Source organism: Scyliorhinus torazame, chromosome 18 (genome assembly GCF_047496885.1).
Source record: "Scyliorhinus torazame isolate Kashiwa2021f chromosome 18, sScyTor2.1, whole genome shotgun sequence".
Taxonomy (NCBI): Eukaryota; Metazoa; Chordata; class Chondrichthyes; order Carcharhiniformes; family Scyliorhinidae; genus Scyliorhinus; species Scyliorhinus torazame.
This window is the reverse complement of record NC_092724.1, coordinates 12,026,801-12,051,553: the sequence shown is the minus strand read 5'-3', so window position 1 is coordinate 12,051,553 and position 24,753 is coordinate 12,026,801. Positions and strand designations below refer to the sequence as shown.

Below are 24,753 nucleotides of genomic sequence, written 5' to 3'. Positions count from 1 at the left end.
CGGACACTCTCCCATACGCACACACTTACACACTATCCCCAGTCACATGCACACACACACAGGTGCACAAACGCAAACACATACACACTCCCCTCACACACACGCACGCTTACATACACGTACAGGCGCTCTTCCCTCTCTCACACACACATACTTTCCCATCCCTCATACACACACTCCTCAGTCACAGTTACACACACACACATACAGACACACTCCCCTGTCACATATACACACACACTCCCCTCTCTCACACAGTATACCTTACAGACACATCCTTTCCCGTCTCATAGACACACTCCCCCCTCTCACACACAGACACACTCCCCTCTCACACACGCATGCATTCACACACACACTTTCCCCCCTCACATACACAGACACATATACACATATTTCCCTCTCATATACACAGAGACAGACATGCACTTACACAGGCTCACTCCCCTCACACACACATACAGACATACACGCCTCTCACATACAAACACATACATACACAAACGTACTCCTCTCTCACATACATGCACTGTACCTCACACACGCACTATACCTCACACATGCACTATATCTCACACACATCATTTTGTGTCTAATGGAACACTCAACCATACTCTCCCCTCCCTCTCACACACACCCACACACACGTACACAGATACACCTCCCTCTCACGCACACACACTCGTTGACACACTCCCGTCATACACACACACACGATACCTCACACACAATCTTTTCTCCTTCTATAAACACACACACGTCTCTCTCACAAACACACACTCTTTCCTCCCACATTCACCCACTCTCCCCTCCCACATTCACACACTCCTCTCTCTGTCACACATCAGTGGATCTCACTCTCACTCCAGGCCTTTCACTATCAGTCTGGGCCCCCAAATCTTTCCCCAACTCGGTGGTCATGCTGTAGGCCTCACTCTCACTCACACACATAGCTCTCACTCCAAGCCTTGCCGCCCTGCTCCCGTTCATGGGCCGTCGCCATGCACTCGATCCAGGCTTTCCCGCCTCGCTCTCCCTCTAGGTCCTCCCACCCCACTCTCGCTCTGGGCCCTCAAGCCCTAGTCTGACTCCAGGCTCCCCCCCCCCCCACCCTCCTCTTCCCTCCACCCCCCCCCCCCCCCCCCCCAGTCCCACTCTATTCCAGGCCCCGGAACTTCCCTTGAAAACTTACCTTTCCACTTTTTGCTGCTTGCCCAAGCACCGGCCTGGGCTGCGGGGTGGGCATGCCAAATCTCAACCAACACTCTGCTGATGCACAGAAGGAGTGCTGCTTTGTCAGAGATGCCGTCCTTTAAATGAGACAGAGTGAACACATGATGGAATCTTCTGGTAGATGACCAATTCCTTAATTTTACCCTGCATTAGGTTCTCGTGTGTTGATGCAGTCTATCCTGAGGTAAACTGGTGTCACCTCCGAATCAGAATCACCTCCAAATCAAGGGGCTGGTTTAGCACACTGGGCTAAATCGCTGGCTTTGAAAGCAGACCAAGGCAGGCCAGCAGCATGGTTCAATTCCCGTACCAGCCTCCCCGAACAGGTGCTGGAATGTGGCAACTAGGGGCTTTTCACAGTAACTTCATTGAAGCCTACTTGTGACAATAAGCGATTTTCAGTTAGCCCTGTCTCGCCACCCTGATTATCATAGCATTTTTTTCATAGAATTTAGTTAAAGCCAATCTTAAGTAATGTATAATTATTATCGTTCGTCACATTATTGACACAATAGTTGCAGCTATAAAAGAGTTTATTGATATTTTATTACATCAACAATTATTTACAATGAATACAGTCAAACTTTCTTCCTTGGAGAGAGAATATTGATCATGTTGTAACAAACCATTGTCCAGACGTCAACAGTCTGAAGCATACGTGAGTTGTTTTACATTGCTGTTTAGACATATAGTAAGAAATACAGTACAGCCCACTGAATAGAAACTGTGATAAGATTAAATTGGATCCCAGCAAAGATCATGTAGAGAACCATTTTCATGTTCACTAATGTGTAGTTTAATTATATACGAACAATTCCAATTGAAGGTCATTTCTTTAAAAAAAAGATTCAAACAATGGCTACCAGGCTGGGAAAAGGCAAAGGCCAACTTAACAGGAGCTGGACTTCACGTTGGTACAGTGTCTAAGAGACCTGGGGGTTTGTCGTGACGAGGCATTCCCAAGAACGACTGGGCAAAGTTAAGCAGGAAAATGAGGCCACTCCTGGGAATGAGTGCAAGGTTTTCATGTGTGGTTCCGCTTGCAGACTTTGCATTTAGTGGTCTGCCTCGCGCCTCTGTTGACATCGGAGCCACGGCCCAGTATCCAAGCTAGATGGATGAAGAAGAATGGGCAGGTTCAACTTGACCTCTCTCCTCCCGAGCCAAAGGCGGTGCCCCCCCCCCCCAATCATTCAGGTGAAAGGGCAAAATGGCTTGTTGGAATGTGACGGGACAAAGGCAGTGTTCTAGTCTTCGAGAGACGGCCCAACCAATGGCCCCAAATTGCAAAACGCACCTTCTGCAACTGGCTCAGCAACAAAAAAAAACCCAGGGTTAAAAAGGGCCTTGGGCAGCAAATCAGAGCCAGTTATTTATAACTCCGCCCTATTTTCTGTCCCATTGAAGTCAGTGAGTGCAGAGGGTAAAGCAGGCTCTGATTCGCTGTCGCTCAGTTGACGCTGCCTGACAAGACCAAATTCTGTGCACTCTGAACAAGGGAAGTCAACAAAAGAGATGGGGTTTACCTCACTTGCTGAACTACCTTTCGCGTCCAGATGCCAATCGACAGACTGTTCCTTTCCGGCATTTTATGGACCTATTCCTGATGGAGGTTGGGCTCGGACTAACAATTGAAACAAGATGAAGAATGCATCTTTACCACATTGCACTTCAGGGTGAATTTGCTTCTTTCTCTATTAATGAAGGAATTAATCAGTTTGCAATACGCGGGTCCATTGAAATAACAAGCAGTGCAATTTTCATACAAATAATCACTTAAGTATTCAGAGGGAAATGCAACCAGTTAAAAGACAAGAAAGGGCCCTCAGCCACTAGGATCTGTTAAGGAATAGCTTGGAGTGATTTACTGATCTTCAGCACTGCCAGTGAAGTGCTGTAGCTCCATCGCGACCGTCACCCGATCAGAGGGATGAAACCTGTGGCTGTGGTGTTCCATGACCACCAGTCTGCCTCACCATTGAGCCAACACTATACAACTTCGATGCAAGTAGGTTGCTTTTACAATTGCAATGTGGAAGTGGGAAGCTTTTAACATGACAGGCATCACTTTGCTCTTTATTTCTGAGTGAAGTAAAAGAGAAAACATTTAAATCCGGTAAAACGCAGAGGCTTCGCCAACCACTTCAGCAAACCAAGTGCAGCAGGGGTCATTCACAAAATCTCTGCTCCAGCCGCAGAGAAAAAAAATCTCTCCCTTTCACATACACTCCCAAGGTCAGTGTGGGCGCTTCCTATATTCTGCATTCACCGTGACCAAGATTGCAGTGAAGGTGTTACGAATTGTTGAATCAGAGGAGGATTGTGTTCTCTTACAGATTCAGGTTCATTGGGAAGTGGATTAAGCTAAGTCCCAGAGCAACTTCACACATGAAATCACACGTATGAGACGTTAAGAACTGCCCAAACTCATTTCAGATAAGACCAGTGACAGCCCTGAGGGAAAGAGAGATTTTCCTCCATCTGGTAGGGGCTGGATTTGAAGCAAGTCCCCAGTAATATGAAAGGGTGGATCTCTCTTCTTCCTTTCCTGTCAAATGTACAAATAGCCCATCTGATGGTGGTCTAGGCAACATACACTGAAGGGAAAAGCACTGCTGTTGAACCTAATTAACGGTATGGTGGCCTGCGGACAACCTGCAGCCTTCAGAAGTTGTTTCAATAGTGGAAATTAGATCGTTCAGGCAATGTAGATCAGCACAATATGCAAAGTAACTGAGCAAATAATGTGCTGGATCAAGCCAAGGTTAAACATGGAGAAGTTCTTCAACATGTGATGTCCCTTTGTAGCAAAAGGTTGTCTTGCACACAGAGAGTGCCTTCCATGTAACCCCTGTACCACGCGTGAGGGGCATGAGTCAAGCTAAATGCCAAGGAAGTTTACGTAGTTATAGGCAACACACCCAGTGAGATCCAATTGGTATTCACATTGCTCCAACAGGCGCCCAGCCTAACTATCAATCCAGCCTCCCTTAGTCACCGAGAGCCTCCAGGAGAGAGGCACTCTCTACCGGCCTGGACTGTACAATGGGAATCTGTGCAGGAAAGATGGAGCAGGAATCAAACAGCACCGGATAACATCCAAAGTGCTTTATGATCTATGGATCACTTTTACAAATGTATTCAGCGGTGTTGCACAGGCAGAAATCTAGATGCAACCGTTGACAACTATGTGTGGTGAACAAAGAAGTAATGATGGCAAAAACAATACTTCAATCGTACAAGATCTTGTCACATGTTGGTCCTGCATTTTATCTAATCTCACCTCAGGCAATTTCCAGGGCCGAATGCCAGTTTGAGTGGGTTACAGTGTCGGCTATTTCCTTTTTATTTCTTCCTTTTTGAAAAATAAATTTAGAGTACCCAATTCATATTTTTTCCAATTAAAGGGCAATTTAGCGTGGTCAATCCACCTACCCTGCACATCTTTGGGTTGTGGGGGCGAAACCCACGCAGACACGGGGAAAAACTGCAAACTCCACACAGACAGTGACCCACAGCCGGGATCGAAGCCGGGACCTCGGCGCCGTGAGGCAGCAGTGCTAACCACTGCGCCACCGTGCTGCCCCAGAGCGTAGGCTATTTCAAAACCTCCTTAGGTACTACAGCAGTCACCTCTCAATCCCACAAGGATGTTCCAGTGGCTTGGAATGTTTGTCAAACCCTATGGGCGGGATTTTCCACATCTGTTTTATAATCACACCTTTAATTTGACCTGTCCTTTGCCAATTTCTACCTTTGGTCTTTGATGCCATCTCTGGATTAACATCCTATTGTGCGACATGATGGAATCTCCACAGTGCAGAGACCATTCGGTCCATCGAGTCTGCACCGACCCTCTGAAAGAGCATGCTACCTATACCCCCTCATCTACCCTATCCCCGTAACCCTCCCTACCCTGCACATTAGGTAATTTGGACATTCTGAATTCTCCCTCTGTGTACCCAACCAGGCGCCGGAATGTGGCGATGAGGGGATTTTCACAGTAACTTCATTGCAATATAAGCCTACTTGTGACAATAAAGATTATAATAATAATAATCTTGGACACTTTTGGGCAATTTAGCATGGCCAACCCACCTAACCTGCACACCTTTGGACTGTGGGAGGAAACGCACGAAGACATGGGGAGAACGTGCAAACTCCACACCAAAGGTCGGAATCGAAGCCGGGTCCCTGGCGCTGTGAGGCAGCAGTGCTAACCACTGTGCCACCTTGAGCTCTACCATCGGTGAAGACAATATAAAATTCCTTTGTTTTAAAGGAAACACTGCTAAACATTTTAAAGTAAGTGGAGTTCATCCCTTTTCAAAGCAGATGAACAAATTCCCCGTTATATCCCAGCATGGTCCATCATCCTCCTGCATCCATCATTGCTTCATGTTTCAAGATCTTGATGATGTCCTGCACCATGGGGCAGTATCTACAACTATTGCCTCTCCCTGCTTTGTGCCACTTTGCAGAAGCAGAGTTTTCAATCACCCGCGGTAATATGTGCAGGGGCCTTCATGTGAAGAACATCAGAGAGAGGTGTAGGGGAAACGCACTGCCAGCCAAGAGGGAAGAGGTTACGGAAGGGTCGAGCAAAGCTTCTGAAGGCCCGAGAAAGATTTTGATGAATCGCATTGCGGTTAGGCAAAGGGATTCCAGAGGTAGAATCCATGCAGCAGCTACACGTTCTGTTGCTGTATAAATACATTGCTGTTCACTTGAGAGATGTGGAAAATTTACAGCCCAGGAGACCATTTGGCCCTTGAAATGAAAATGAAATGAAAATCGCTTATTGTCACAAGTAGGCTTCAAATGAAGTTACTGTGAAAAGCCCCTAGTCGCCACATTCCGGCGCCTGTTCGGGGAGGCTGGTATGTCAGCCAAAGAGAGAGCTATCTAGTCCCATCCCACTTTCCAGTCCTTGGCCTGTGGGTGTGCTGGTTGTGGTGCTGCAAGTAATTGATTATCATAGAATTTACAGTGCAGAAGGAGGCCATTCGGCCCATCAAGTCTGCACCCGCCATTGGAAAGAGCACCCCACCCAAGCCGACGCCTCCACCCTATCCCCGTAACCCAACCTAACCCTGATGGACACTAAGAGCAATTTAGCATGGCCGAACAACCAAACCTGCGTAACTTTGGAATGTGGAAGGAAACCGGAGCACCCGGAGGAAACCCACGCAGACACGAGGAGGACGTGCTGACTCCGCACAGACGGTGACCCAAGCCAGGAATCGAACCTGGGACCCTGGAGCTGTGAAGAAACAGTGCTAACCACTGTGCTCCCGTGCCAACCTTTACCGTGATAGCTCAAGTGCATATCCAAGTGTTTTTGAAATGCGGCCTGTTTTTGCTTCTACCACCGTTTCAGGCAGTGAGTTCCAGACCCGCCAACACCCTCTGGGACAAAACATCTCTGCTCAGTACCTCTCTACACTGATGGTGGGGAGAGGGACGGATGTGAATGTGCAATAGATTAGAGTTAACACAGTGGAGTACACAGAGGAGAGCTGAAGAGTTTGCAATAACAGGTTAGAATGAAAATCATTAGAATTTGATGTAGTACAACGAAGAGGAACTGGCACTTTGATTTGTAAGCAGTTCTAGATATTCTAATAAAGACAGGCGTTAGATGTAGTTCACTGTGATCTTTCAGAATGGGAAGTGCACTTAGTAACATTTCAGTTTTGGAAATGATAGCATTGTACGTTAGCAATTCGTATTGTTCAGCCAACCAAGTAGGATAAACAGCAACGCCTGGCGTTATTATTGATTATTGCAATTATTTCCAAATAAAATAAAGTGCACTGCTTTTAATATTCTCCACCATGTTACGATCAATGTGCCATTACACCGACTGTACTGGTTTATCACCAGCAAAGTAGCAGATATCTTAAAATGGTTGTGACAGTGTGTTACCTACATTGCTTTCAATTAAAATAATAACTAATATTTAAACAATCAATGGGTCAGCAAATCGCTCCAGATTTTGCCAGTTCCTGCCGTCCTTGTCTTTCGCACAGGTGAACTCTGATTTGTGCGTGGATGGTGATAGTTCATACCTAGATAATCAGGCAACAATTTCCCGGAATTGTTCGGCGCAGGCCCGAATCCCGTTATGGCCGCTAACTCTCACAAGAAGGCCATCATTGGAATGAGGGCAGTACCAGGCAGCCAGGTTGGCACTACAAAGGGGTGCTGCCAGAGGCAACAATGGGGCGGTGAGGCAACGATTGCTGGCACGGATGGATGGTGAGTGAGGGGGGGTGCAGAGATTGCCGACGTGGATAGGTGAAGGGAGGGAGGGATTTACCAGCTGTTCACACCGGTGGGAAATTCCGGTCCCATGCCGGCGTATGGTTTTCCTGGGAAATCCCATTGACAGCGGTAAGAGAGGTAGATCCCACTGGCGGGAAAACACCCGGCGGGGCGGGGGAATCCGACGTAATGGAGTGGGGGGAACCACTCCGGCGCCTTTAGGGGCCAAGCCCTCACCTTGAGGGGCTAGGCCCGCGCCGGAGTGATTTCTGCCCCGCCAGCTGGAACGGCCTTTGGCGCCACGCCAGCCGGCGCCGAAAGGACTTCGCCGGACAACGCATGTGCGGAAGTGTCAGCGGCTGCTGACGTCATCCCCGCGCATGCAAAGTGGAGGGGGTCTCTTCCGCCTCCGCCATAGTGGAGACCATGGCGAAGGCGGAAGATAAAGAGTGCCCCCATGGCACAGGCCCGCCCACCGATCGGTGGACCCCGATCGCGTGCCAGGCCACCGTGGGGGCAACCCCGGGGCCAGATCGCCCAACGCCGCCCCCCCCCAGGACCCCGGAGCCCGCCCGCGCCGTCTGCCCCCGCCGGTAAGGTAGGTGGTTCAATCCACGCCGGCTGGCGAGGGTTGACAGCGGCGGGACTTCGGCCCATCGCGGGCCGGAGAACCGCCGGGGGGAGCCCGCCGACCGGCGCGGTGCGATTCCCGCCCCCGCCGATTCGCTGGTGGCGGAGAATTCGGGACACGGCGGGGGCGAGATTCACGCCAGCCCCCGGCGATTCTCCGACCCGGCGGGGGGGACAGAGAATCGCACCCAAGGTGTCAGAAGATCTGGAGAGAAAACCGGGCTGTTTCTCTCGGGGGAGAAACACAGCAGTTGTCAGTCAGAACCTGACACTATGCCATTTTTGGGGAAAATTCCACCCTCAGTCTAGATGAAACTTTTCTCCGTACATTAGAGAGATGCCACCCCCCACCCCTTTGCAAAAATGAAGCAACGCTACAAAGCTCTCAGCTGGGGTGTTAATTTGGCTTTGCTATTTGTCCAGCCTCACACAAAGTAGGTTAAACTCAAGGTGACGTATTAATGATGTTATAATTTACAGGAAAGTCTCGGCTTCCCTTTCCCGCACAATACTGCAAAGTCAAAGCCTCCAGTCGATGTAATAAATGACTGCCTGGTCCTCATCAGCCTGAGCAATTGTTAATGTCACATGACTCTGGTCTTGCATTCGCTGCATCTCAAATGCACACGCTTATGACCTGGGGTTTACAACACTGTAATAGTCACTCAGCCTAACCAACCACAGGCCCTGTCCCCAAACAAAGTGAAAATCCAAGCTGGCAGTACTGTGGGGAAAACGGAAAGGAAGGGCAAAAGAAATGGATAGATTGTGGTCAAGACTTTGGGTCTGAATTCTGCATTGCTCGCTGGAGAGGCAGACTGAACGTTGAAGATATGGCCCCTCGGGATTACCTCCCAGAATATAGAACTATTTGCCCAATGTCCTATCCACTTGCCATTCACAAAGAAACCTCAAGACTAATCTCTCAATTACTGTATTAAATTATACTACAGCTGACTCTTGTGATGACTAACAAAACCACCAGTAACTTAGAAACAGCTCACTATTTGCAAAGTCTCATTTTGACATGGGCTGCTGGGTAAGTGATGAATGAAACAGCTGAAACCTCCAATAAAAAACGTATTCAAATTACTTCTTGTGATTGACTGATCCAATTACTTTCCTGCTAATCTACCATTTGCTCCATTGTGCTTAAATTGCCAATCATGTCGTAAGTTGGACAAATTGCATCACTCAGCGGTCATTATCCTTCATATTGGCATCATTCAAATCTCTGAGTTATTATTGAGGAGATCTTGACCGAATCGCAGGGCCTGGTCGGAAAACTGGGGTTGGATCTCGGGCAACGATGACCATGGGCAGTTCAGAGGTCTCAGCTATTCGATGGTGCCCTCTTCCCTTATTTCCTCCCCGGATGGGACTATCCACTAGCCAGTGGATTAGCTTAAGCCAGCGTCGCTCACTTACATTTTAAAAAAAAAAAATTTAGGGTACCTCATTAATTTTTTCCAATTAAGGGGCAATTTAGCGTGGCCAATCCACCTACCCTGCACATCTTTGGGTTGTGGGGGCAAAACCCACGCAGACACGGGGAGAATGTGCAAACTCCACACAGACAGTGGCCCAGAGCCGGGATCGAACCTGAGACCTCGGCGCCGTGAGGCTGCAGGGCTAACCCACTGCGCCACTGTGCTGCCCCTCACTTACATTTTTTAAGGGACCATGAGCCTGGCCAATGCCTGACTTGGGAGGCCGAAGGTGCAGCAACGTAGTGACCATGGAGCGGAGGAAAGTGGACTTATTTATTCAAACCCCACAGGGTCTGAATCTCTCACTTCAATCATGTCACCAAACCAGCTTTTAAGTGCAGCCAGACAATGGCACAGGCAACCTCATAGGCGTATTAAAGGGGAAACTAGATAAGTATATGATGGAGGAAGGAACAGAGGAATATGTTGATATAGAGGGATGAAATAAGGTGGGATGGGGCTTGTGTGGAGCATAGATCATTGGCCTGAATGGTCTGCGACCATGCTGTAAATCTCGATGTAATTCTCAATAACTTGCTGTCTGGAAGCTAGGATGGCCCTGACTACTCATACCATTTCTGTTCCCTCCTTTTACTGCTCTGAAACACAAGTGGAGAGGACATCACTGAATCTCACCCTTGTGAACATTTCCCAGCTGGGAGGTTGTAATTGAGGTACCACATGGCGGCACGGCAGCATAGTGGTTAGCACTGTTGCTTCACAGCACCAGGGTCCCAGGTTCAATTCCCCGTTTGGGTCACTATCTGTGCGGAGTCTGCACGTTCTCTCCGTGTCTGTGTGGGTTTCCTCCGGGTGCTCCGGTTTCCTCCCACAAGTCCCGAAAGACGTGCTGTTAGGTAATTTGGACATTCTGAATTCTCCCTCCATGTACCCGAACAGGAGCTGGAATGTGGCGGAAGGGGCTTTTCACAGTAACTTCATTGCAGTGTTAATGTAAGCCTACTTGTGACAGTAAAGAATACTATTATTATTAAGGAACACGGAATAGCAAGCTTGACGGAGACCTTTGGTGAAAAGGAAACGGGGGTGGGATTGTCCGTCCCGCCAGCCCCGTTTACCGGCGCCCCTCCCCACCGGCAGCGGGATTCTCCGTTACCGCAGCCGGCCAATGGAGTTTCCCATTGTGGGCCAACCCACACGGCCAGGAAACACGCGGGCGTAGGTGAGCTGCTGGCGGGGTGGTGGATCGCATCAACGGAGAATCCCACAGCAGGTTTCCAAAGGGCAATCGCTTAACCACTGCTCCTGCACTGGACTCTCAAAGAGAGAGTAGGTGGCGTTTGCAGCTCCCGCCAGTGGAGGGCATCATTATGGGCAGCGCCGTAAACATTGAAGAACGCTGCCCACCACTGGTGGAACTGGAAAATAATTTAGTTAGATGGGGTACGACAAAGCAGGGTTGGAGTAGCTTTTGTGGAGCACAACACTGGAGTGGACCTGTTGAGCCAAATAGCCTGTTTTTGTGTGCAGATATTTTTTCCAGTTTACAATAAATTCGCCCTTAAAAAGGAAGGTGATTTGGGCTCAGACAAGATTCAAGCGCAAAGGCCAAGTGAAGCTTGAGTAAAACGGTTCACAAAACGATGCCCACAATACAGTGACATCCTTGTTATGATCTTCCAATTGACGATATTTGCACAGAAGATGCAGCATAGGTGCAGCTGTAGATTGACTATGGGATATTTGTGGCTGACTTCCCAATGTTTTAATAACATTAATCCTTCAATTTAAATTTATTAGCTTACAATCCTGCAGTGGGGGCAGCACAGCTGTAGTCTGGAAACCTCCTGTGCAAAATGGTAGCCTTTGCGTTTACGCTCCCCTCTTACATCAACTGAAAATCGAAGGATTAACATCACATTTACAGCACACAAGTGATGTGTAAAACTTAATTACATTTTTATGAAAGCTTCTTGGCTCAGATTTCTACTCCTTTTGAACGGGGCTCTGTCTGACTGATATGGAAAGGCCCGGAATGGAGTCGGACTCAGTGACACTATGAGTAATGAAAACCCTGCAAGCTCTGGCCAAGTTTATCATCTTTATAACTCAGCTAAAGAGACTACAGACATTTTAAAATAATGCGATCCACATTTTGTGGCCTCTTCCTTCTGGCCAATTTAATATTTGATGTCAGAATGCGTTCCGAGAGAGGCCAGAAGCCATGATGAGCAGCAGTGAGGCCTTCATCGTGTGATGTGCTAGTGATCACTCTACTGTTCAGAACTGGTCAGTGGTTGATTCTGAGAATCGAGTAAATGATAATATGCTCACGGTGGGGGTTGGGGGGGAGGGTGCGGGTTTAGCTCAGTTGCTGGACAGCTGGTTCGTGATGCAGAATGAAGTCAGCAGCGTGGGTTCAATTCTCGTACTGGCTGACGTTATTCATGAAGGCCCCGTCTTCTCAACCCTTCCCCTCGCCTGAGGTGTGGTGATCCTTGGGTTAAACCAGTCACCCCCCAGGGCAAAGCAGCCTATGGACATCTGGGAGTATGGTGACTTGACTTTCATATGTTCACTGTGTCTGACTCAGATTGGATGTCAACTCAGAAATGAGTAAACAGACACCAGAGATACTGTTAGAACCGTATTTCCCAGATGATTTTCGGCTGCTACCCCAAACCCGACTCTTGAAATGTTTGTGGCCCTCAGTGGGAGCAGGAATCATCGGTGAGTTAACCCACCGTTAAAAGGATTCAAAAGGCGCCCATTGCTACCTCAGATCCCGCAACCCCGGTGAGGTCGCGACCCTCAGTCTGGGTAGCCCGGTGCTCAAAGCTAAAAGTTGAAGCATGGAGTAGACGTTTTAAACCTGATACGAAATTATGTAAATAATGTCCCTGCACATTTGGAATCTAGTGGCATCTCTGCATTGTTCTGAACAAATATATAGAATATACAACAATCACTGCTAATTACATCTCTCCCATTCCCTCAACCAAGCACACAACACCAAATTGGACGAATCGTGGGTACACGATGGGGATATGTTTAAATAATTTTTTTAAACTTGGGTAGAGAATCACATTGCATGTTTAAACTGATTCAAGGTTCACCCCTTGCGAGAAACAACAATATTATAAATTTACACAGGACATATAAATACCTAACCTATTGTCAGAGACTTGTAAACTACGAGTAGCTTTGTCAGGCTCGCCCTTTGAGTGTGCTCTACCATTTAAAACTGTTTTCAGAAACAATGATTTTCCATCAGATATTTTGCTGCCGACTATCCCTTGCAGTACGATAGTCATGGGATAGGGTGTATCGTATTTCTTAATTTGCTGCAGAGAATTGGAAACCTAATTTGTTTTGTTCTATTTGAAGACAGGAATGTTACGTCCATTCTCAGAAGGTCAAAGTACGTAAGTCAAGAACTTCAACCCTATATTGGTTTTGCAGGATCAGCTGAATCTGGGTCTGTTCGACCAGCCGGGCAGGCGCAGCGCAGGAATCAGTAACAGCAGCAGGCAATCACCGGAGTCTTCAGTCTCAGATAACTCAGGGGATTGGGAGAAGGTTTTCTGATAATGCTCATGAAGAACAACATGTACTCACTTAGGCTGACCTTGAAATGCTCATTGTATTCTCATTTCCTGCAGGTCTGTGTGACAACGCGCACAGATCAAAAGCTGAGTTACTTTGGATTGTGACTGATCATCTCAGGTAGATACTCGCACTGGGTGGTCAGGACGTCACCGCAGAAAATGGCGCAAAATAGTCAAAGGTTGTTGGAAAAGCAAGCAGCGCACAAAAGACAATTATCATACAGTGCAGAAGGAAGCCATTTGGCCCATTCAGGCAGCACCGACCCTCCGAAAAGGCACTCCCACCCTGTCCCCGTAGCCCCACCTTAACGTTTGGACACTAAGGGCAATTTAGCATGGCCAATCCACCTAAACCTTCATATCTTTGGACAGTGGGAGGAAAGCGGAGCACCCGGAGGAACCCACACAGACTCGGGAAGGTCGTGCAAACTTCACACGGTCACCGAGGTTGGAATCAAACCTTGGTTGCTGGCGCTTTGAGGTAGCACTGCTAATCACTGTGCCACAATGCCGCCCCCCCCCCCCCCCCCCCCACAAAAAAAAAGAGATTTGAAGTTGTCTGTGGTGCTCCGGTGGATTGGCGGTGCTAAATTGCCCCTTAGTGTTCAGGGATGTGCAGAATAGGTGGAGTTACGAGGATAGGGTTGGGGTTTGGGGCGAATGGCCACCTTCTGCACTGTAGGGATTCTATGATTCTATTGGCCTGATCTGACAGTTTTATGTATTTCAATTGGGGCAGTGTTTTCCCGTCGTTCCCATTGGCGGGCTCGCCCGGTCCCGCTGATGGCAAGCTGCCGTCACGCGTTCCCCAGTGGCGGACGGTGTGACTGACGAGGAAACCCCACTGACTGGGGGGGGAATCACACCAGTGTTTTTGGAGGTGGAAACTACTTCTACAATGGGTTAGCTGCAACAGTTCTCATTACAACCAGGATACACAGTATCCATTTCACAGACTACTTTTCCATGTGTCCGTTACTGTTCCTTCTGTCGCACCTCTGGCTTGAGAAATGTCGGGCCTTCACTAGCATCGTGCTCCGTATATGAAATCTGACGTGGCCCCCATCGATTTTCAAGTCGTCTGTTCAAACAGATTTCTGGGCAATGGCCCTTCAAGCAAATGGCTCATTACTTTCAGAAGCAGGTTTAATGGCGTTGATAAAACAGAATCGATCTGATGCTTTTTCCAACCATAGATGATCTTGTTTACAAACCATTTTACCACGAAGCATTCCGATACCCATCAAATTCCTCAGCACTGGCCCTAATATGAGTTCCCAATATGATCAACTGGTCATTAATATAAGTCCATACAATATTTACAGCAGTCTCTGAAGCACATAGATTATAAACGACAGGAAGGGGTTCAAGACATCACAAATTCAATGACAAGGACACAGGTTTCCCGCCCAGGAACCAAGTTCCTCAAACACTTGCTGACCGGATTAGGGTCTTTTACGAGAGAGCTGGGGTCTCGCGAGAGTGGCCGCAATGTCTTGACGTCACCACTCAGGAGCACACTTAAGAAGACACCCCCCTCCCCCTCTTTCATGCTCCCCCCACCCAGTGCCAGCTGGCAGGATCCAGTGAAAGTGAAGTTTGACTTGTCTGGGGTGGGTGGGGGGGGGGGGGGTAAACAATTCGGACAAGATTCACTTTCAGCTTCAGGAGCCAGGATTGAAGGCAACGGCCCAGCAACCCCCCCCCCCCCCCGGGAATTGATTTAGCGCCAGTATTTGATTAATTTGAGCACCCATGTTAGTGTGAGAAATGTAAACCGTTGCCGCCCACATCACTTTTGAACGGTTACGCCTCCATTTTGTAGTTTGGTCGTATCTGAGGGTAACACATAACATAGCTTCAAGGTTGCCTAGAAAGCATCCCATGAAAGCAGACCGAGGACTCACATTAGTTGGTGGCCTTTATGAGGATTATGTTGTTGTATTGAGAGGATGTTATCCAGGTTTCCTGTGCGTGCACCCAGGTGAGTTTAGCAGAGAAATGCAAGTCCTAGCTGTGGTTCGGAATCCTGCAGTGGATCATTCTCATCAAGGGCAGGGCTCCTGGGCAAGGGGGTGGGAAAAACAAGCAAATAGGCCAGGGGTTCCTATCTAAAAAAGCCCAGCAAAGTGCGACAGACAGGCTGGCGGTATATCACAATCCATAGCCAAAGGGCCCATTGGCACACATTCAAAGGATTCACATGGACAAGGTACAGGAGAGCACCCCACCAATCCGACACCACATAGCCAGTTGGGGGTCCTGGCCTGGGCTCACCGTGAGGCTTTGTGGTGAGGGTATGGAACGATTGCTCATGTCTGAGAGATTGTTTCCCCCAGCTCAAGCGTTCCGTGCCTCTCCTATCTGCAAGCTTACATTAGCTTGCTTTCATAGAATCATAGAATTTACGGTGCAGAAGGAGGCCATTCGGCCCATCGAGTCTGCACCAGCCCCTGGAAATAGCACCCCACTTAAGCCCACACCCAGTAACCCCAACTAACCTTTTTTGGACACTAAGGGGCAATTTAGCATGGCCAATCCGCCTAACCTGCACATCTTTGGACTGTGGGGGGGGAAATCGGAGCACCCGGAGGAAACCCACGCACACACGGGGAGAACGTGCAGACTCCGCACAAACTATCACCCGAGCCAGGAATTGTACCTGGGACCCTGGAGCTGTGAAGCAACTGTGCTAACCAGTGTGCTACTGTGCTGCCCCTTTGTGCAATAAGGTGAGCATCTCCTATTCCACGAGCTGCTGCTTTAGGCAGGAGAAATAAATCAGTGTGCGGCGAGTGACATATCCCTACGAGGAAACCGCTGTTTGCGCAGAGAAAACTTGCCCATCTAACTAGACGGCGGTTCTCAGGAGAGGAATGTTGAACCATAAACAACCTTAGTAAAAACGTGGAAAACATGAGAGGTTTGCAATGAGCTTATAACTCCCATCGATTCACCAGGTGAAATCGTCACTCATTCCGAAGGCAGGTTTTCCAGCTATCCCTCATAAAATTAAAATAGACGTATCTGATAAAAAATGTCCAATATTGTTCATGTTTTGTGAATGCCATTACCTAGACTCTTACATTCATTTTTTGGGCCTATGCTTTTTAAAAATAAATTTAGAGTACTCAATTATTTTTTTTTCCAATTAAGGGGCAATTTAGCGTGACCAATCCACCTAACCCTGCACATCTGTGGGTTGTGGGGGTGAAACCCACGCAGGCACGGGGAGAATGTGCAAACTCCACAGGAATGGTGACCCAGGGCCGGGATTCGAACCCGGGTCCTCAGCGCCGCAATCCCAGTGCTTTTTGGAATTATGTTAATAATATTTTACATTATACAGAATGTCGTCCTTTTGATTATTTCATCCCAACAATATTCTCACACGTATCATACATTCGGAGAGCTGTAAAATTTTGCCCATTATGTAGCAGGGCTCGTATTTGTTGACAATTCCACTCGTAGTCACATCAGAAAGAGCCCAGTTGGTTATAATCTTGCCCTGGAGTCAGAAGGTTGTGCGATCAAACCTCACTCGAGGGGCTTGAGTACAGAAGTTTAGGTTGACACTCCAGCGGCACTACAGAAGGAGTGTTGCACTGTCAAAGGTACCATCTTTCAGGTAAAATGATTTTTAAAAAATGATGCCCCATTTGTTATCTCGGGTGGACGCAAAAGACAAGAGCAGGGGAGTTATCCCCAGGGGTCCGGCCAATATTTACCCCTCAACCAACATCTCAAAATGGTCATTATCGCATTGCTGTTTGGGGGAGCTTGCTGCGTGCACCTTGGCTGCCTCGTTCCCTACATTACGGAGTGGTTACACTTGAAAAGTACTTCACTGATTGTGAAGCACTTTGGGATGTCCTGGGGACGTGAAAGGCGCTCAATAAACGCAACTCTTCCTTCTTTTTCTTCTCGCCATAAAGACAGATTGTTACACCAGGTTGCGACATTTGCGAAACTGACGACTAAGCTACCAGATCTACAATCTTCTATTAACAAAAACAGAGAGAACAAGCTAACAAGACGAGGGGTAAACACTCACACTGAACGGCCGGTTTGCAAGCACCTGTAACTCAAAATAATACCTCACTGACTCAAGCTAAATTCTAGAACATTTATCCGAACAGAACACCCTGGGATCCACTCTGCCCTGACAGCCCAGTTCTTTCACTAACACCGGGAACTATTTGGTTTTAAGTCCAGAGATTTAACATGGGAGTCAATTTCAGCTGTATTGCGCTGAAAGATGGTGGCCACCCAGGGAAACAAGGTCGAGTGTGCGACCTGTGAAACAATAATCTCTGTAATCCTTTGGTGTGTGGCAGAGTGAGCGGGGGGGGGGGGGGACTGCCAACACTGACCGATGTATATATTTTATATATATATATATACACATATAAGTGGGTGTATATATTTAATATATACACACACAAACACAAAGTATTCTCAATCCAAGTTACTAAAAAATATTCTTTTGCGTGACAGAAGCAGAATTGTCACAAGTCCTTCAGTAGTCTCCAAGCTTTCAGTAAACCAAGATGATGAGAAAATAGACGCAATATCTGAGAGGGCAATGAGTGCTGCAGCTTTCCATCTTCTGGTGACTTCAGCTTGCTTAATGTCGCACTTACCAGCCGCAAGGAAGCCTCTAACCTATCGCACACCTCACAAGAGATCCGGCTGTCGTAATCCCTCGCAACGCGGGGGGCAAATCCTCCTGTACTCCCCACTGACCAGAACTTTTGAGTTTACGAGAATTGTGTCACCTTTGCCTCGGAGGCAGAAAGCCTGATTTATTGTTGGATGACAGTAGTCCAAATTTGCAGGTGTATATATAAATATCTTCCAGCCAGTCTATTCATTTCGCAATTTCAGAAGTGACATTTATTTAAACAAAAAGACTTGTGCTAATTTAAATGCCTTTGAGCCGTCCACTGCTAATTTTCAACTCTTCAGAAATAAACCCTCCTCCAATTCTGAAGCATCGTATTAACATCCCAATTCTATCATTTTAGAAGTTATTCTCCACCAGGTAAGCAGCTAGGATTGCCAACCCTCTGGGATTGTCCTCCAGGAATCAGCGATTCATCTCCTTGACACGGTGGCGTACAACAGTGGGAGGAAAGGTTAAAGGGCATTAACAGCAGATTCCGGTTTTGTTTAATTAGCTACAAAAATATTGGGAGATGGAATTTTAAAAAAAAGTCATTTTGACTAGGCAGCACGGTGACGCAGTGGTTAGCACTGCTGCCTCACGGCGCCGATGTCCCAGGTTCGATCCCGGCTCTGGGTCACTGTCCGTGTGGAGTTTGCACATTCTCCCGGTGTTTGCGTGGGTTTCGCCCCCACAACCCAAAGATGTGCAGGGTAGGTGGATTGGCCACAATGCTACTGTGCTGCTAAATTGCCCCTTAATTGGAAAAAGTTTAATTGGGCACTCTAAATTTTAAAAAAAGTCATTTTGACTGGGCAGGCTGATCGGGGGTCGGAGGTTATGTGAGGAAACCTCACGGAATATATCCAACCACAGTTGGCAACCCTATTAGCTCGATGCATCAGCAAAAGAATTTCGCCTAGCCACCATGTAAACACTGATGTGAAGCCGCTTGTTGTAAATGGATAGCGAAATGTTATGCTCAGTATTCATTCACTGACTGAGTTATTCTATTTTTTCAGGCAACCCTTGCAATACGCGCTTGGGCTTTGGGGAGACAGGTGGTGTCCATTTTGATCCGGGCTGCAGGAAACTACCAGATCGCCGCGCAAGAACATTCACTACGTCACAGCAACCGCATTTTAACCTGAAGTGGAAATGCTCAGTTTCCCCCCACCCCCAGCCCACACCTACCCTTTCTGACTGAAACAACAAATTGACAGCATGAAGTGCTCATCCCCCCCCAACGCCGCACCCCTCACTCTAACCCCTCCAAAAACATCCATTCAACTGAACCTTCTTGTCGGGGGAGGGTGGGGGGAGAGGGGGGGTGGAACTAAAAACAATGGCAAGCGAAGAAGGATGTAAATGCGTAGCTGCCTGACTGGAGGATGGTGGACAGAGGGTGCAGCTCTAAAGGGGGGCCGTGAATGATTGAAAACTCCCAGAAGTCATCTATGCCTCTTCCTGCTTGAGTCTTGGCCTATCGATGGAACGAAGGCTTGCATCAACATAGATTCCATTTGAGAAAAGTTGCGCCTGGAGACCTCCGCAGAGATACCTGCTGCTATATTTCGGTGCGTTATATCAAACCCAAATGGGCCCAAGGCAGTGCTTCACAAGAAAATTGGGGTTCCTGGTCTCAGAAAGCATTAATGGGGCTCGTCTGTCCCTCGAATAATTTGTGTTGACGGCAAAGTTTCTCAGAAAATGGAGTCTCTTCCGCGTGACCCACGTCAATCTCTTGCCGCCTCCATTTTGGTATCAGTCACGTACGCAGAAATCATTTTGTTCTCTTCTTGGCTGTGTGCTATGACGTGAGAAACAACAGGAGGAGAGCTGTTGCTACAATGAACCAAGAAATCCTAAAGGTCGTGATGCCATTGTTATTGTGATACGGTTCGGGCGATTCGTATATAGAATCATCTGGAAAACAAAGAACCAAAAGTCATAATTTTCATCAATGAAGTTGCATTCTTCTTTTATTTTCTTCATGGGGGAACCCTGCAAAATCTAATAACATGATACAGCACATCGAAGAAAACAACTTTACACACAATCACATGGCAAAGTCCTTCACATGCAAAAGGCTACTTTGAAATGCTCTGGGTCACTGTCCTTGTGGAGTTTGCACATTCTCCCCGTGTTTGCGTGGGTTTCGCCCCCACAACCCAAAGATGTGCAGGGTAGGTGCATTGGCCACGCTAAATTGCCCCTTAATTGGAAAAAATGAATTGGGTACTCTAAATTTATTTTTAAAAAGATAAGAGTCACAGGATTTGGAGGTCCATGACCTTTGACTGCAGCGTCTCCCCAAGAGAGCAAGCAAGGGTTGGCCACTTTGGAGTGTCATTCGCTTGGTAGCCAAGCGATTAACCTACATTCAAAGGAGAAGGCCATCAAAGGCTAAGGGGTGGGAGCTGGATTAGGCCTTTTGGGCCTTCGAGCCTGCTGTACCATCCAACAAGATTGGGCCCGAACCTCCATTTTACAGCAATATCCCCATAGCCCTTCATTCCCCGAGTATCCAAAAATCGTATCAACCTCTGTTTTGAACATACTGAGTGACTCAGCAACCACAGCTCTCTGGGGTGGAGAATCTCACAGAATAAAAACCTTTTGAGTGAAAGAATTTCTCCTCAGCTCAACTCTAAATGGCCAACCCCTTATTCCGAGACTCTGACTTCCGTGTTTTAGATTCCCCGGCCAGGGGAAACATTTTCTCAGCATCCGCCCTGTGAAGCCCCTGAAGAGTTTTGCATGTTTGAATTGGATCACCTCGCGTTTGGATCACCTCTTCTAAACTCCAGGGACTATGAGCCCAGTCTACTCAATCTCCTCCGACAGGAGAATGCACTCATCCCAGGAAGTGGTTTAATGAAGCCATGAGCTGTGTTAGAAAACTGCAGCCCCTTTCTTTTTCTTTATCAATTTAGAGCACCCAATTAATTTTTTTCCCAATTAATGGGCAACTTGGCATGGCCAATCCACCTAGCCTGCACTTCTTTGGGTTGTGGGGGCGAAGCCCACGCAAACACAGGGAGAATGTGCAAACTTCACACGGAACAGTGACCCGGGGCCGGGATCGAACCTGGGATCTCGACGCCGTGAGGCAGCAGTGCTAACCACTGTGCCACCGTGCTGCCCCACTGCAGCCCCGTCTGAAAGTGGGATGTCCAACTCTAATCTTTGAGCAAAGGCTTTGGATGCAGGTCTGAAGCTCAATACTTTTATAGAGAAGGTGTTTCATATTCGTCACGGGTGACGCAGGTTAGTTGTTGCCAGTTTTGGCCTTCGAAAGCCAGCGTTAAGCATGGCCAGGCTAGGCAAAGATGCAAAGTAAATCTCTCTCTAACCTGAGCTAACAATGTCTGCTAACCACAGAAGAGTGCGATCCGTCTGACTTTTTGTCACTCCAGCTTTCCTCTGGGGAGTCAAAGTCAGGTGAGTGCCAAGAACCACATGGCTATTCGACGTGACTAGTGATGTATAAAGGGCCTGAACGGGGAAGGTGTTGCCGCGGTTGCACATAGCCCCAGCTTGTGCAGTGGGGGCTCCGCTCGCCAGAACTCCCCAGTGTGGCGAGGCCCCCAAAACTATCCCTGACCTCCCCCCATATCAACCTCACTGCTGGTTCCATTATCTATCACGTGAGAAACTAAATGCAGTCTGTGGACAAAGAGGCCAGAGATCCCGGGTTCCATCTCCATTCTGTACCGAGCTCCGCTCCTCTCAGCCAGGGAGTTGCTAAATTGGCCAGCCTTTGGTCAGCCATGTCTGCAGCGCACACCGATACGCACAGTCTGGGAGACGCTGGACAGGGATGGGTCTCTGCTTACCCAAGGTGAGGGGAAGAGAGGGAGCGTGTTGTTCTTTCGAGGGAGAAGTACCCCACCTACTAGCCCAGGTTACCAACATTCATATTTGGGCGTCCCTTACACATGCGTTGACACTAACCAGTGACCTCTATTGTAAAGTAGGACACCGGCTGATGGCAGGAAGGGCTCAAACGTGATGTCTCCCACAGCTGATAAACTAACACTTGTGGCTTAAGGCTCACAGATGAAGGACGGCCACTCAACCGTGCTAGCAGGAGCCTTACTTTAGGAAGGGTGCAAAGGCCACGGAGAGGGTGTGGGACAAACTCCTTCAGATAAACTCCAGTATTTCGATGTGAAGCATGGGCAGAGAAGCAGGTAATTTTAGTTAGGACAAAGCAAGCTGATAGAGGGGTTAAAAGGATGGGAGATTTGGATAAAAATGAAACTGGAGAAAGTATTTCCATTGACCAATGAGTTGGAGGGTTCCAATTTAAAGTTACCCCCCCCCCCCCCTCCTCAAAAAAAAAAGAAACTGAGGGATGTGGAATTTCAGCCAGAAAGAGCTGCTAAAGCAGAATTCACGATTGCTGGTATAGAGGAAACATCTGAAGGTTAAGATTTGTAAGACACGGGGGATGGCATTGAGGGAAGGGCTCAGTTAGAGAGACAGTATCGGGCAATGGCGAGGTAGGGGAATGGGATTATGTGGTTCCATCACTGGCCGGATGGGCTGGATGGCCCCCCACCCTGTTGCAGAAATTCTATGACTGTTACCTCGACGCCTCTAAACAATAAGCTGCCTTGCAGTGTGAGTGATGTTGCAACAAAAAGCAAAGACGACACATTTGATATTTGGCCTTTTAAAAAAAAAGATTCCTGTCCCCAATGACTAAGATGAGAAATTGAAACGGGGTTTGAAGTGCTGGGACTGACAGTGGTTAATGGACTCATTCGTTTTCTTTATTCCTCTGACTCTCTGAAGCCCCCTGATAGAAGTACATGTGAGGAAGGGACATTCCAAGTTTACTCTCTGCCGCTCCCCCACGGTCTACCACAACCCCCTTACAGGGAAATTCAGCGTACTTGGAGAATTATGATGCCACCCTTCACAGCAGTAGGAACAAGCACTGGGAATAGACCAGCGTTTGCCGTGCATTAAGGGAGCTTTGAAGATTGATCTTAGATTCCCGACTGACAGCCCAGCAAGCTCTCATTAACCAACAGTTCACGGACAACGCCACTGACTCAGTTCCAGCGTTCCTGCCTCTGAGTAAGAAGGCGCAGGGTTTAAACCTCACTCCAGGCAGTGAGAGGAGCTTTCTGCCCTGATACCAAGTGGGATGTTCGCAGCTGAAGGTCCCGACTTGCATTGGGCAGTGCGAGTCTCGCAAATGCAAATAAAGGCCCTTCTTTGTATTGTTGGTCGATCTTGCATTTGGGCGAACCCAGGTCTATAGGCTATAGTTATCAGGTTGTTGCTGAACGGGACCACTACACCCAAGAAAAAAAGCCGCGACCCTTCTGACCTCACACTAAATTGTAGTGTGATAATTACTGAATGCTTCTGCCTTGCAACCTGAGCCTCTTCCCTTCTCCGATTCCGGCTACCTTCTTTGTTAGTTTCCACAACCACCTCCCCACAAAAAACAATGGCATTCATTCTAATTCACACCACCTTCTCTCAACACCCTTTTAGTGACTTACCCGAGGGCCGCTACCGTCACCACGGCCACCTGACATTCGAGGCTTCTTCCTCAGCGAGCTGAATGTTCGGTAGGTGACCGCAGCTCACCAGTTTGATGACAACAAGGCCCAATATTCGATACGCCCCAGCCTACTCACCCCACACCACATCCCCTGCAATGTTATTCTGGCTCCAGTGGTGGGTATGACAGCGTGGCATTGCACAGGCCATTCCCTGGAGCTCCGCAGGGCCGGGCACCAAACAGAACAGCTTCAAATACAGCATGAAGGTAATTGGAAGGGGTCAGCATCCTTACTACGTGACATGCTTCTCCCATTAGCAGCATCAACAAACCTCATTTTGCGGCTTTGCAATGAAATGTCAGCCTGGACAGTGCACTCAGTTGTTGTAATTATAATAATCTTTATTATTGTCCCAAGTAGGCTTACATTAACACTGCAATGAAGTTACTGTGAAAAGCCCCTAGTCGCCACACTCCGGCGCCTGTTCGGGTACACAGAGGGAGAGTTCAGAATGTCCAATTCACCTAACAGCATGTCTTTCGGGACTTGTGGGAGGAAACTGGAGCACCCGGAGGAAACCCACGCAGGCACGGGGAAAAGGTGCAGACTCCGCTCAGACAGTGACCCAAGCTGGGAATCGAACCTGGGACCCTGGCACTGTGAAGCAGCAGTGTTAACCACTGTGCACTGGCATCAAGTGTAACGCATGCCTGCCAATACGTACCTCCTGTCTCCTGCTCTGACCATGTCAATGGAGAGAGATTGGTGGCTGAAGAGGAGGGGAATTTATATTTATTCTGTTTTTACTATTTTAATGGTTGGGGGTTGGGTGGAGCCGAGGCGGGTGGCCGGGGGGGGGGAAGAGAGAGATCAATTGCCTTCAACTGAGTGAAGCCCCATTGGGGATTTTAAAATATAAAGTGCCCCAACATCCTCCACTTGCCAAAGTGACGTGGATGGAAGCTTGGGGCAGATTTTGGCTGTGTTACTAAGGCGGGAACAATGTCATATGACGTATTCTCGTGACTTGTTCCGAATTGAAATACACTCGCCCCTATTTAGGCAAGTGTATTATACACGCCTAATATTACTGGAATCAACGAGAGTGAGGGGAGATCAGCTCCCAAAGAGTTATCCAACCCGCTCCGCTACAGGTTACGCCCAGGGACTGGCGTGAAGATGAACGGGGAGACTAATCTGCAGTCACAGCCGTCCACTGTAGTGTGCATCTGAGCTGCCTGCAGTGGGACTGGAAGGTGGTTAAGCTGATTAAAGAATGTCTTTAATAAGCTCTCTTCTCCCCTCTTGGAGTGAAGCACCCACTCAATCATTCACTTTCATCTCATTATCCAGCAAAGTTAAATGTTATT

The 24,753-nt window shown here is 48.1% G+C and overlaps 1 protein-coding gene across 2 annotated transcripts in view; it reads right to left on the bottom strand.

Annotated features, from left to right (window-relative positions):
• Positions 1-1,748: 1,748 nt before the first annotated feature.
• LOC140394946 (ephrin-A5-like) overlaps positions 1,749-24,753 on the bottom strand; it is a 426,055-nt gene continuing 403,050 nt past the window's right edge. For both annotated transcript variants that reach the window (XM_072482161.1, XM_072482163.1), the window contains one exon: positions 1,749-19,781. In XM_072482161.1, the coding sequence (XP_072338262.1) occupies positions 19,666-19,781 (116 nt within the window). In that variant the 3' untranslated portion in view covers positions 1,749-19,665. The remainder of the gene's footprint in view (positions 19,782-24,753) is intronic.